This window comes from Hydra viridissima, unplaced genomic scaffold, assembly GCF_058129835.1.
Source record: "Hydra viridissima isolate aposymbiotic clone 2 unplaced genomic scaffold, HvirCarnegie_v1 scaffold_6, whole genome shotgun sequence".
Lineage (NCBI taxonomy): Eukaryota > Metazoa > Cnidaria > Hydrozoa > Anthoathecata > Hydridae > Hydra > Hydra viridissima.
In genome coordinates, this window is record NW_028324305.1 from 12,679,253 (window position 1) to 12,693,200 (window position 13,948).

The 13,948-nt window shown below is 28.9% G+C and overlaps 2 protein-coding genes and 1 pseudogene across 2 annotated transcripts in view; 2 read left to right on the forward strand and 1 right to left on the reverse strand.

Annotated features, from left to right (window-relative positions):
• LOC145190279 (uncharacterized) overlaps nt 1-7,340 on the forward strand; it is a 45,904-nt gene extending 38,564 nt beyond the window's left edge. The window contains exons 42-47 of the mRNA XM_090089539.1: nt 3,859-3,935; nt 4,268-4,402; nt 4,645-4,770; nt 4,966-5,117; nt 6,747-6,882; nt 7,068-7,340. Coding sequence (XP_089945665.1) covers nt 3,859-3,935; nt 4,268-4,402; nt 4,645-4,770; nt 4,966-5,117; nt 6,747-6,882; nt 7,068-7,142 — 701 coding nt within the window. The 3' untranslated portion in view covers nt 7,143-7,340. The remainder of the gene's footprint in view (nt 1-3,858; nt 3,936-4,267; nt 4,403-4,644; nt 4,771-4,965; nt 5,118-6,746; nt 6,883-7,067) is intronic.
• On the forward strand, nt 193-1,761 carry LOC149887091 (uncharacterized). The gene is made up of 2 exons (XM_090089540.1): nt 193-947; nt 1,006-1,761. Exon 2 carries the CDS (start codon nt 1,006-1,008, stop codon nt 1,507-1,509), a length of 504 nt encoding a protein of 167 aa, XP_089945666.1. The 5' UTR covers nt 193-947; the 3' UTR covers nt 1,510-1,761.
• A 3,171-nt stretch (nt 7,341-10,511) lies between the features above and the next one.
• LOC145192573 (uncharacterized) lies at nt 10,512-13,360 on the reverse strand (annotated as a pseudogene).
• Nucleotides 13,361-13,948: the final 588 nt, after the last annotated feature.

Below are 13,948 nucleotides of genomic sequence, written 5' to 3' on the forward strand. Positions count from 1 at the left end.
TGTTCTCTGCTTCGTATTATTTTTTTAGTTGCTTAAGTATTTCAATTATCTGAAATATTCTGTTTACTTTTTTTAAACTAATGAACTTTATTGTTTACATCTTAGCTCATTAATAGCTCATTATAAGAGCTAATCCCTGTAGGTAGAGAGATAATATTATAAATAAGAGAGTTTAAATTATACTCTTGGTTTGTATTTAAACTTGCACTTAGTAATACAAAGCTGCTTAATGTTTCAAAGGCAATTTTCTGTTTTTTTTCTGGTGTCATTGCATCCAAGGTAGTTAAGTTATGTAATCTATCAAATAGCTTTATTAGCAGTACTTCTTCATCTTGTTTTTGATAAGCGCTGTTTAATACCTCTTCTACACTTAACTTAATGCTAACTGGTCTATCACATGTAAGTCTATCAACTATTTCAGTTATTCTCCAACCAAAATTATCAAGCTACTATTACATCCGTTTTTAGCTTATAATCAGAAATCATATAAGCAACTTCTAGAGGGTGGGAATAATAAGGCTCACGTGATTTCCTTTTCTGCTCACCATAATATTACTTAGCCCAGTGTATAGTCTTATCAATTATATTAAAATTCAGTACGTTGTTAGTATCTTGTAATTTTAGTTTTTCTATTAACCTAATTGAATACTGGCAAGGTTCGTGATAGTTACTGCTCATAAAATTTACAGTTGGTAATTTAATTTTTTGTGATGCCGTAAAAGCAGCACTAGGTAGAACAAGGGAAGTTATGAAAATATGTGGCTTTTTTTTTTAGAAAAATAGAGATAGATGTAAAAGGCGGTTGTTAACAGGCAGAATATATTTCATATTAAAGAATCTGACTATTTGTTTAACGACACAATATTTTTAATGACATTTAAAATTTTAAACACTAAATTGATAAAAAGAACAATAGAAATACCACTTAAAATAGATAAATTATAGAAGTATAGGGTTAAAAGGGAAAGAACAATAGAAATACCACTTAAAATAGATAAACTATAGATGTATAGGGTTAAAAGGGAAAGAACATATGAAGAGGATAGAGAAAAGTATTCTATGTATGTAGATGATTCTTCTGATGAAGGATGTAGTGTAATTAATTATAATGGCACTAAAGCTAGACAGAAGACTGAACAATACAATCAAAAACTACAAGATTTTTGTTTTGGCCATAATAACTTATCATTTATAGCCCATGCAGTTGTAATTAAATTCTTATACTCAACTCCTCTTCAAAAAGCTTATTATGATAAAAAGTCTAAATTTAAGGGTAATTTTAAACTGTATACTGAAAAAGAAATAGAAACATCTATTAATGGATCAATAAAAAAAATAGGAGCTTGGCATGATCGTAATGGCAATGGGAAGGTTAGTGGCGAGCCAAAATGGAATGATATAGAAAATCAAGTAGAGAAAGCAATTAAGGATATAGTTAATTCGTCATATTTTTATAAAGCATTAAGAGAAAAAGTTTATTTGATGATATTATTCAAAAGTTCAAACTAAACGACAACTATCTTTTAGGAGGGAATTACTGTGGACTACTTACTAAAGGTAGAATTAGCAATAAGTAATTACAGTATGACGTATGATTTATCAAAATCGGATAATTTTTCAATTGAGTTCTTTGCAAATTTATGGTTGCATAACCGCTTAGATAAAAGACTTGTAAACCATAAAAAAGGTACAACTGAACAAAGTAGTAAGTGGAAATATCGAAATATTAGCAGAGTTACAAATATGCATAGAATAAATAAAGGATATAAAAAGGAAGAAGTAAAGTTTGGATATTTAGGAAATGCTTCTTATGAAACCATCAGTTCAGCTCTTTTGAGTATGAAATGCTTCTTATGAAACCATCAGTTCAGCTCTTTTGAGTATGAAATGCTTCTTATGAAACCATCAGTTCAGCTCTTTTGAGTATGAAAGACTTAAACAAATTGCTAGAAGTATTTGTTAATAGCACACCTTAATTATTTGATGATGCTGCCAGTTTACATTACCTGCTTTTTGGAACAGAATTAATCTGTAAACCCTCAGCATTAGTTCATAATATGATGATGCTGGATTTAATAAAATTTGGAAAATTAACATGGAAGAAAGCTTCTGCAGATCATCATATGCCTATGTCATTTAAAGGTGCCAAAATGGCCTCTAGAGTTAAAAACAGTAAGTATAATGATGAATGCATGCCTCATAAATATCTGTATCAAAATAAAACTTATAAAGAATATGCTAAAACATGGAAATGCGACTGGAATGATCTGAATTACAAGAGCGCAGTTGATTTACTCATTGGAGAAAAGAAACTTATGGATTTCTTCATCTTATGCAATCTTCTCCAGTTTCTTATTTTTGCTGTAATACCATCTGCCTTTGGACAAAATTTTGATGATATTGACTTATTTTATGTGAAGTCAAAAATTCAAAAATTTTCTATTATTTTTTTAGTTGCTTAAGTATTTCAAATGTCTGAAATATTCTGTTTACTTTTTTTAAACTGATAACTTTTTGGTTTTAATTGTTTGTGCAAAATTTTTTTAAATTTTTATTGAAGTGTTGAACTAAAGTATTTTGACTTAATAAATGTTTTTCATATTTTTTGTAGACTTTTTTTTCTTTTTTTTTTTTTACATTTTTACTGAAATGATCATACAAAAAAGTGGTTTAAAAATAGGCTATAGTGTTCTGTAGAATTTCCTGCAGGCTTTTAAATAGCACACAATTATAAAATATTTCAAATCTTTTGTATTTTTCATTTGTTTACTTTATATATAAATTTGGTAATAATAAGCTTTCTTAATTTTATGTTTTTTGGTCTTGTTTAACAAATCACAGGAAATGATATTAATTTGATGCTCACTATTACATCTTAAAAAATGTTTTAAAAGAAAGGAAAGTCTTGACATTTTTCTGTTGTTTGCAATAACAAACTTATTAAATATTTGGATCAGCCCAAATAAAGTTTTTTATTTGGAGTGATACGAATTTCTTTTCAAAAATTATTTATCTCAGAGATCATTTAAAATGATATTTTCAATGAAAATAGCAGTTTAATAAGTAATGATGTGTCAAGTGTAAATCTAAACAGGAAAGAAGCTGAATAACCTTGTAAATATCATCTGAAGCTGGATTGTTAAAGATAACTCTACAGAACTTGAAGAAAAAAATGATTTTGTTCTTAGATAAGAAGTACTTTACTATTAATACAGTCTGCAATACCCATACTATTTGCTACAAAACAAAAAATCCAATACAATCATGGTCAGTCCAAAAGTTTATTGACTCAAACCATTAGTTTTCATTCTCAACACATTAAGCCTCTGAGCACTAATCATCAATTTTACCCTCAGCAAATCTTTTTAGACTAAAACTCTCAAAACATCACTCTGAGTCTTAATCTATCAAGGCTGAATCCTGTGATTATCAGTATCCTAAAAGTCTCAGAACTGTAATCATCAGGTATGTCAGACTGCTTGGGCTTTTAAGTTTGGCCCAGAAATGAGACTGTTATTGAATCTGTTTGATTAAACACTGTATGGTATGCCTTTCTTTAATTTTTCTTTCAAGACATTTCCTTTTTATTGTATTGTTTTGAATATTAGATAGATAGTTTGAAAGTGTCATTTTTTTTAAAGATGCAAGCGTTATAGTAAAAATATAACTTAAATTTAAGCTTTAATAAACCAATTATCTTTTCGTAAATTTGTTTTAGAGAAACTCACTTAAGTTTAACATTACTGCATGATAATTTTTATCATTTTGAAATTTAGTATTCAGCTGTTTGTAATAAAAAGAAGAAATAAAATGATACAGTTATCTTAAGATAATGAGACACTTTTACACTATTTTTAGATGATGAGACTCGTGTATGTTTAAAGCAAATGCCAGCAGTTGCAGGCTCTGATTATATTAATGCAAGTTACATAAATGTAGGTTATACTTTTTAATCTTGATTTTATTGACATTTAAAAAACTGTGAACTAGCATGCTTTTTTAAGTGTACAATTATTAGGTGTATAAAAGAAAACAAAAGGGATTTGCTGAAAAATTTTTTCGTATTTTAAAAAAATTTTTTTTTACATCATAAAATGTTAATATTTTTCACAGGCATGCAAATAATGTGATTATTAATTAATATTATTATAGTTAATATTTTTCACAGGCAAGCAAATAAATATTTTTTGTTTTCATTAAAAATACTCAAGTTATTGATTATATTTAAAGATTTTAATAATTTTCTAAATGAAATAAATGATACTAGGGCTACACACAAACCCGTCAATTTATTGCCACTCAAGCCCCTTTACCTTCAACGATAGTATCATTCTGGAGAATGGTTTGGGAGCATGATTGTCTGACTATTGTTTGTTTGGCACAAGAGACAGAAGGGGGAAAAGTAAGCTTTTTTGTTCTAATGATACGATTCGTCGTTTTTAATATGTAAAAAGTTTTTTCGCATGTTCTTTCTTTTTTAATTTTATCTCTTAAAACTTGAAAGGATTTTTTGAGATAGAACAGAAGTATTTTTCTTGTAACTTTCCATCAAATAATGTATATCTTTAACTAGGAAAATTATGTTTTATACCATATGTTTTTTATTGTATTTCTTTATATTTAAAAAGTTCAAAAAATTTTTAGGTTAAGATTCATCGCTATTGGCCATCCATAGAAGGAGCTATGCATGGAACATTGATGATTGAGCATGTCACACAAACTTTGTTTGGTGATTTCATTGTCAGAGAATTTAAAGTTACACATACAACGGTAACTAAGTGTAAAATTTTTCTTTCTTGTATTTTATGTGGGTTTAGAGGTCCTAGACTACTAGATCAAGTACAAAGAATTTCTTCGTTTCAAGTAAGTGACTTATTTATGATGACATCACAAACACTCATTTTATTTGCATTAACTCAGATTGATGAAAAATTCTGTTACATGTTTTAATTTTTGTTTTCTTAGGAGGGGCTTTCAAGAATTGTCAAGCATTTCCAATATGTTACCTGGCCAGATAATTCTCATCCAGAAAGTAGCTCTGGTATTATTGATATGATTGGGCGAGTACAGAAGTGGCATCAACAGAATAGCACAGGACCAATTATTGTGCACTGCAGGTGGTTGTTACTATCATTTTATATATACTGGTTGAACACAATGAAATTCAGCACCTTTTAATCATTAATAACTCGAAAACTACTTAAAAGATTTTTCTAATTTTTTTTGCAGAAGGAAGCTAACTAAATTATTTATTTCAATCATTTTTTACATTTTTAATTGGATTCTTAGAAACCAAATATTTTTATAAGTACTTGATATCATCTCCTGGATCTTGCTTTAAGTTACTTTTGTTAAGCTGCTATCCACTTTTTCTTAAAATTTTCTTCATCTGAAGCTAATTTTTTGCTTTTCAATAGGATTCCTTTTACACTTGACCGGTAACTTTCAATTATTCGCTGTTCAGAACAATTTGGAGGATTTACTTCCTTAGGTACCGATTCGATCCCATTTTGTTCATACCATTCTAGAGATCTCTTGGAGTAGTGGATTGTAGCCAAAATAGGCCAAAATATTGTGGGCATATCATGCTTTTAAATGAATGGCAAAAACCGTCTTTTTAAGCATTCTTCTATATATATAAATCTGAGCTCAAAATCTTTTGACTAATGTATGGTGCACTTTTCAAACCACAGAAGCAGATTGCTTGCCATACAAAGAACTTGGGAACAAATTTTTTAGTTTGAATATACTTGAACTTGTCGGCGATATATTTAAATTTTTACTAATAAAAGTATTGCTGCCTGGCAATTGTGAAAAGTTCTTTTTGCAATCGGTTTCATCGTCTTCAATTATGCACAAGTTTTCTTGTCTTAAAAGTTTATATAGATTTTTTGAACGACAAATTACTTTAACTTCTCCATTAATGGATCGCTTTGGAGTTTTCTTTTTATGATATGTTTTATATTCTTCAGATTTAAGTACTTTTCCTATCAAAGCTTGGCTGCATTAAAATTTTCCCGCAAGATCTCTCTGCAACTGACATGGATTTGCCTTTATGAAGCGAATGATTGATTTTGCTTTACATTTATCTTTAATTCCTTTCTTTTTCCACTTCCTGTTTTTCTTTCAATAGATTGACTCTCTTTTTATTGCCGCGATATAAATTCAGCTGAAGATCGAGCAACATTAGTCAATTTCAAATTGTGACAAAAAAGGATTTTGAAGAAAAATTTCCAAAACTTTTTCTAGATTTAATATTTGTTTACTCCCCTTTAACCCGATAACGATGATAAGCCATACTTAATACACACACCACCTGTCAAAAGTTTAAGTTCACTTGCTTTTTTTATGATTCTACATAATATAGTCAGCTAATCAGTAGATTTTATGGATTTTATCGATTAAGTGCATTCTATGAACAATAAGTTGAAAGGTATAATTTTGATTAAATATATCTTTCTTATTTTAATAAAATTAATTTTTTTTTATTATTTTTGACTCTTTAGTTTAAAAGGTTTCGCTGAAATTAATCTTGATACTTGTTTGGTTTCCAAATCCAGAGCTTTCGCTCCATGTTTTAAAAATTTATAAAATGCAATTTGTATCATAATACACTTAAGTTATTTGAAATTTAGTTAGAGTTTTCTTTTAGAGTTTCCTGTGTTATTTTGATAACAAGTTTTTTGTCATTAGCTTAATAAATTTATCTAATGTAATGCGTCATTTTTTTAATTATAATTATATAGTAATGGTGTTGGACGCACAGGTGTTTTTATTGGTTTGTTTAACATGATTGAGCGGGTTCGAGTGGAGGGTGTTGTTGATGTCTTTCAAACTGTGAGAGAATTGAGGTCACAGAGACCAGCCATGGTTCAAACAAAGGTAATAATTTCTTACTTAAATACTTGTTTGTTTTCAAATATTTTTGTTTGATTTGAACTTTGTTTAATGTAGAAATGCTTATAATTTTGTACATGTGGTATTATTTGCATTGAAACTGTTTTTCAAAACTTCTTTTTTAGTTCAATTTTTTAATTGTTTACGTAACATTTTTGTTTTTGGTTTAGGATCAGTATTTGTTTTGTTTTCTGGCTCTTCAGGATTTTCTCGCTTCATTTGATATTTACCAATCATTTTTATAATTTTTTCAACGTTTTTTTTTATAGATTTATAATATTAAAATTATATTAAGTGATTCTGATTTTTGTTAATGAGATTTTTTTTTTTTTATCAGATATTTTTTTATATCATTTTTAATTTTAATTTTGTTGCAGACGATGTAAAGAAAAATTTTTTGTATAACTTACATTTGTAACTTTTATAAGTTATGAAACTGTTATGAGGGTTGTCTCAAAAGTAATCACATTTTTTAAAGATTTTGTACCATTTTTTCTGCGAATACACTTTTTAATACGTTTTATATATATTAATTATATATTTTGCAAATTTTTAAAGATTTTATATGAAAAGTTTTTTTTACTGATGTTTTTTTTGGTTATAGGTGTGTATATAATTGCAATTATATTTTATAATTTATACAATATAAATACACTCATATTATGAAATTTTATTAGATACGTGTAATTAGCATATTTACAAATAAACTTTTGATTTTAGTTATAATACTTATCTTTTTTTATTTATATTTTGTACTTGCTTATGATTTGTTGTGCTCTTTTTTTAAATAAATGGCGTTATATATATATATATATATATATATATATATATATATATATATATATATATATATATATATAATGTTCAGTTGTTTAATTTTAAATTCTTATACACACATACATACAAGTTCACCTGCTTTTTTTTGTAAAATTCTACATAATTTGGTCAGCTAATCAATAGATTTTATCGATTAAGTGCATTCTATTAGCGATAAGTTGAAACAAATTCCTAATTGAAACGAAGGAGGCTGTTTGGCGTTTTATCTCTTAACGAAATGTATTGTTTCATAATCCCTACTGCATATAACGCGTCATCTTTGTGCTACAGGAATTCACTCATAATTATACTTTAAAGCGTTTTTTTTTTTGTGTGTGTTTTTTTATACTACAGTGAGTAGAACAGTTTTCATAATAAATATCTTAACTGTAATAAATATCTTAAATGCAACAGAAATATTGTCATCTAAATTGACAATTGTCATCTACATTTTTAAAAATGTGCACTTTTCAGGTTTTGATGGTGAAAAAAATGGACCGAAGAGTTCATTCAACGTGAAAAGTTGCTTCAAACTCAACGCCGTTAATTCATGTACTCAAACTTTTTTGTCTTGTTTGTTCTCGGTGATAACATCCCGCTATTTTACATGTTTACATTAATCTATGGTAATTTAAAGACCGGAATTTTAGTTAAATAGTTTTATGGCATTATAAAATAGGGTTGGCACATATCACAGTAATGTTTAAATTTTAAGCCTAGACTTTTAAATAAACCTTTAGAGGTTTAACTTTATGTCAATTTGTGTGTTCTTCATACAAAATGGAAAAAACAGATTTTAAACTTGAAATAACTAATTTTTTTCGACCTTTAATATGTTTCCAGACATATGACTGGTTAGAAATTAAACATATAACTGAAAACTTGTTTGAAAAAGTTGTTTTCTCAATTTAATGTTTTATCTTCATTGAGAGCAGCACCATTTTAATACCAAAGTATGGTTCATCAACTGTAAAGCAAAGATTTATATCTTAACTTGAGTAATTTTAAAAAAATTTAACTTTGTTTGATTTTAGACAAACTAAAGCGCTAAGAGAGAAAAAAAAATTAAAAAAAAAAAATTATTTGGGCTAAAAAAATACAGTAAAACTTAACCTTTTTATGAAAACGCAAAATTCGTGTATTTTCAAGAACATGCATTAACGGCGTTGAGAAGACTAATGTTTCTTGAATTGTACAGCGATTCGGTGCGGCAGCGATTCGCGAACTTTTTAGAACGTTTTTCTAAATGAATTTTTAAAGCACTAAAAATTATATTCATGGAATATTAATAAAAGAAAAGTTGAAGATAAATGCACAGTGTGCCCAGAATGTGGTTTTTTGGGGAAAAATTCATAAATCCGTTTTTTGTTAATGAAATCTTGTGAAAACTTTAGTATATTACTTTTTTGGGCTGAAGAATCTGATTCTGAGGTTAAATGTTACGTGTGTGCACTATGACCCAGAGATTGGAGTAACAGTGGGGGGGGAGGAGGGGCGTCGAAAGTCATGCTCTTACATTTTTTAAAATTTTCAAATAAACTAGAAAATATAAATTAAAAAGTAAAACTTTTTTAAAAAAATCTGTCTTCCAACGCCCCTCGCCCCATATAACAAATAGCCCCTCGATTTCCGTGACCAGCAAGCTAATAGCTGGCTAGGTTGCTTGGAAAAGGATATCATATCCAATTCATAATGAAATATGTTTGACTGATATTAGTTTCAAGAAATTCATAATGAAATGTATTTGAGTTAATGATAATTTAACATTAAACACAAATATTCACAGATATTAGTCTTATTGATTTTATACGGTCACAGAAAATATTCTTGAATTATCTTTTTTTTTTCAGTAAATACGTTGTTCACGTCTACTTTACACCCTCTTGTGGTATGTCCAAATTTTCCACATGTTCCACTTTGCAAAAGTCTTTTTTTACTGGCAATAATTGGATGTGCCCTTATCATCAGTCTGCAGTAAATGTCATGTGTATTAATTTGCAAAGACATCTGTCTGGCTTTACAACTTGTTCCTGATTTATAAGCCTTAATGTATTTATTCCAACTTTCGCTTGACTGCTCGGAATACTTGGCAAGGGCGATCCACCTGTAATCATAAACAGTTCCCAGGCATGTGCACACATTTGATGCACGCTGGGGCTAAGCATAGCCCATGGAAATGTCTGTTTATGGAATATCATTAATCCATAACCAGTTTTATCCCAACTTCGTTTCTCCAAATTTCCAATTCGGTCAAAAGTTTATTTAAATTTTGAATGTTTTTTTACATGTCTTTCAAATTGCTTTAGAATTTTCTTGATGTTATCTTTTTCATCTTCTAAAGTTAGATTATGCCTCACTTTGATTGCTTTTAAAATTAGCTTTGATTTTTCCAATAAACTTAATTTGATGTTGAAGGTTAGTAAAGTTTCTTCTGATTCTCCTTTTTTTATCAATAACATTTTATCGCATGTAATCAACAGGTATTCTTGCATCGTCTGTGAAAGTTAATTTTCATAATTACGCAACCTCGAATATCAAACTCGTACGAACAAATAAAATTCAGATTTAAATTACTCAATTTCCGGGGATAACCGGACTGTGTAGTTTTTACACATAAAAATAGAGAGTCTACATTGTATGAAACATTTGAGTTTATTTACGGCCTCCAGCGGCCTTTTTTTTTTTTCCTGTTACTTTGTTTTTAATAAAATTAATATACAGTATCGGACAAAACATGGTGGACAAACTCAAATTTAGAGCAAAAGTTGATCAAAAACTAAAAAAAACTAGTAAAACAATTGAACATATTATTTTTTATGCAGTTTATTATGTTGTTAACAAAACTTAAAACTTTTGAATCATACTAAAAATCACTAAAAAAATTTTAAAACACCTTTTCCCTAACAAACTACATTTTTCTTTGGACAAAACAAGGTGGACATTCAAAAAATCGACTGATTTTTTTGATTACTTTTCAAAAAACTTCAAAAGTTAACTTAATATTTGGTAGGACCTCCTTTACTTTTAATTACTTCTTTCATTCTTCGGGGCATAGACGCAATTAATGAGTCAACAATTCTCATATCAATCTCCCGCCAGGCCTTCTCGATTTGTTCAAATAATTCCTCACTGGTCTTCACATTTGCACGCTCAATCTTATTGTCAATTGTTTCCCACAAATTTTCTATGGGAATCAAGTCAGAGCTTGTGCAGGCCACTCCATTATGGTGATATTCTTGAACCATTGTTTTACAATTTTTGACGTATGTTTTGGATCATTGTCCTGTTTAAAAATACATTTTAGGGGCATCTCCCATTCAGCATGTGGTAACATAACATCTTCCATTAGATCTTTTTAAACAAAGCGGTCCATAATTCCATTAATTTTGTGAATAGGACCAGTTCCTAGTACTGACAAACATCCCCAAACCATAGCAGACGTTCCATGCTTAACACTCTTCTTGGTATATTTAGTATTGGATCTGGTGTTCTTTGGTCTCCAGACTCGCTTCTTGCCGTTGCTTCCAAAAAGGTTATATTTTGATTCATCACTAAAAAGTATGTTTTTCCACTGGTCTTCAGTCCAACTTTGGTGTGCTTCCGCCCCGATGGTTTGTTTTATAGCAGTCACGAGATCCAAATGATTTTACAGTTTTGCTTACAATCGATTTAGCTATATTATATTTTCTACAAATTTCAGCTTGATGTTTTCCGCTTTAACATGCTAAAACCTTTTGTTTTAATAATTGAAAACTTTCTAAGACAGCTAACTACAGGTTGGAGAAATATCATATTTGGTTATATAGAGGCTGCACTTAGAAAGTTAACTTCTAAATTATCTAATTTATCTAAAAGTCTCTGTGAATTATTACCATCCAAACCAGTTCTGTGGTAACCTCTATAGATTATATAATTCGACTTAAGCCACGAATCAAAATCAGGCCACAATGTAATTAATATTTTTACAAACATAGAAGTAATACCAATTAGAATGTGTAACTCTGGTGGAGGAATGAGATGTTCTACTAAAGTTTCTAGAGGTTCATCAAGATACACAACCTTAGGCGAAAATACAGTTTTTAAATTCCATCATGTGATTCTTTTTGCATCCACCTTCAATGAACTTATTATAGTTGATATCAATTGAACCTAAAGTTCTTTTTTTTCCGCTCTCAAGAGTACTTTCCCCTTCACACCAGAGACATGCATATTTGCCGCTGTGACTGTTAAACCAAATAAAGAGTTACCACATTTTAGATCAAATGCTATTGAATATTTTACATCACTCAGAGCTAGTGGTTTCAATAGTTTGCTAAGATTACCATTATGCTCTGAAACATCTTCAACTAAAGCCAAAACCAATGATCTTTTTACACCACAATCATCAAGACTTTCTGAAGTTGTATGTTTACATAGTGGGTCAAAAACATTTATAACGCATTTAAGAAAACCCTGTCCACCATCAATGGAAATCCTAGCAATAGTGCTATAAGGATTCAAACTTCTTTCATTAATCATATGAAGAATTAAATCAGAAGTATCTTTTACAAATACCAAACTCCGACTTATCTCTTCATCCCCTGAAATGAATGATTCAGTTTTGACATCATAAAAACCTGAAAATACATTATGCAGCTCCTCTATCTGAGTTGCTATATTTGGTTCTAACATTTTCTTCCCTAAATTTTGTCGCATATGTTTACAAAGTAGGTTAGTCTTTCTTTTACTCAGGTTTAAAGTATTAGAGATTTCCATTATAGTTTCTAGAGATAACTTTTTAACGGATGCTCTGCTGCATTTATTATTAGGTGTGCCAACAACAACAACAAGATTGTTTCCAAAGGTTTTTAAAGGAAACTTGTCTCCAGATTTAATATTGTCTCTTTTCATTTTTATTTTGAGAATCCCAGAAGCAACTTGCTCACTGGATACATTTCCAAGACCTTCAGCCAACATAATTTGGTTTTTTACAGCTTCACTTTTACAGCAAAAGTGAGAAATTCCTTTGCCTAAATAGAAATTTAAAGTAGTAAAAACTCTGATATTATTATATTTGTAAAACATATAAAAATAATACACTAATATTTAATAAGTCTATCATAGACTATGTATTGACTAGCATAGACTCTATGCTAAATTTAAATTATTTTTTTTAATAATTGAAGAAATAGTTTATTAGCTAAAATATATAAGTTATACAATATTTTTAATTTACTTAAGGAAATCATATCTATTGTAGAAAAGCAAGAAGGACATATCTTTTTAACAATTTTATCAACGATATCTTGATTATTTGTTGTGATCTGTTCAGATATTTCACTAATATCAGATGATCTTCTGAGTTTTTGTCTGTTTATTTGAGATATTTTCTCAATCCAATCATTTAATTTTAATGTTTCACCCCTGTTCAATGCATATAAATTTGTTTTGCAAGAATTACAAATGTTTTTCGGACAACACTCTTTTTCTACATCATATTCTCTACAAATCAAATTTTGAATGTGAAGTTGTAATGCGGGAGTTACTTTAATAAGTTTATGTGATCCTTTTCCAAAGGAAATAAAGCAACATGCACAAATTAGACATTTTTCGTCGGCCATTTTTTGACAAAAAATTAAAGTGTTATATGATCGCTTTTAACCGTTGTTGCGTTAAAAAAGTTAGTCGTTAAAAAAGTTTACAAACTGTGAAATCTGCGCGTGCGCAAAATAATGATAACTTTTTTAACGCCGTAAGGCGTTAAAAAAGTTTGCCTGTTAAAAAAGTATTCAAAATGGTGCACTTATTTGCGCAAACCTCTTTGTGAAACATAACAATTGTGCAGAATATTTTTGTGATAAGGCGCTAAATAAATTGAGTGAAACAAATTTTTATGATTGGATGTTAGATATTTTTATCATTTTATAATAAAAATGCATGTTTACTTTTATACATGTTTACTTTTTATTTGTTTTACTGTTTGTAATTATTATAGTTAAGCGCTCTAGCCACTTCGCCAAAGCTTCTAGCCACTCTACGACGCTGAACAACTTACTACTACTTGGTAGTAGGCTGAAGCATTTATATTAATTTATATAGCATATGTTTAAATAGATAACATAATTTACACAGTTTTGTGATTTTCAAGATAATGGAAAAACATAAAGGAACTCATTACGTACTAAATAAACAATTATAATACTTTTATTTTAACAACCTTATTACATTAGAGTGTTTTATTTCCAAGGCACTTTGT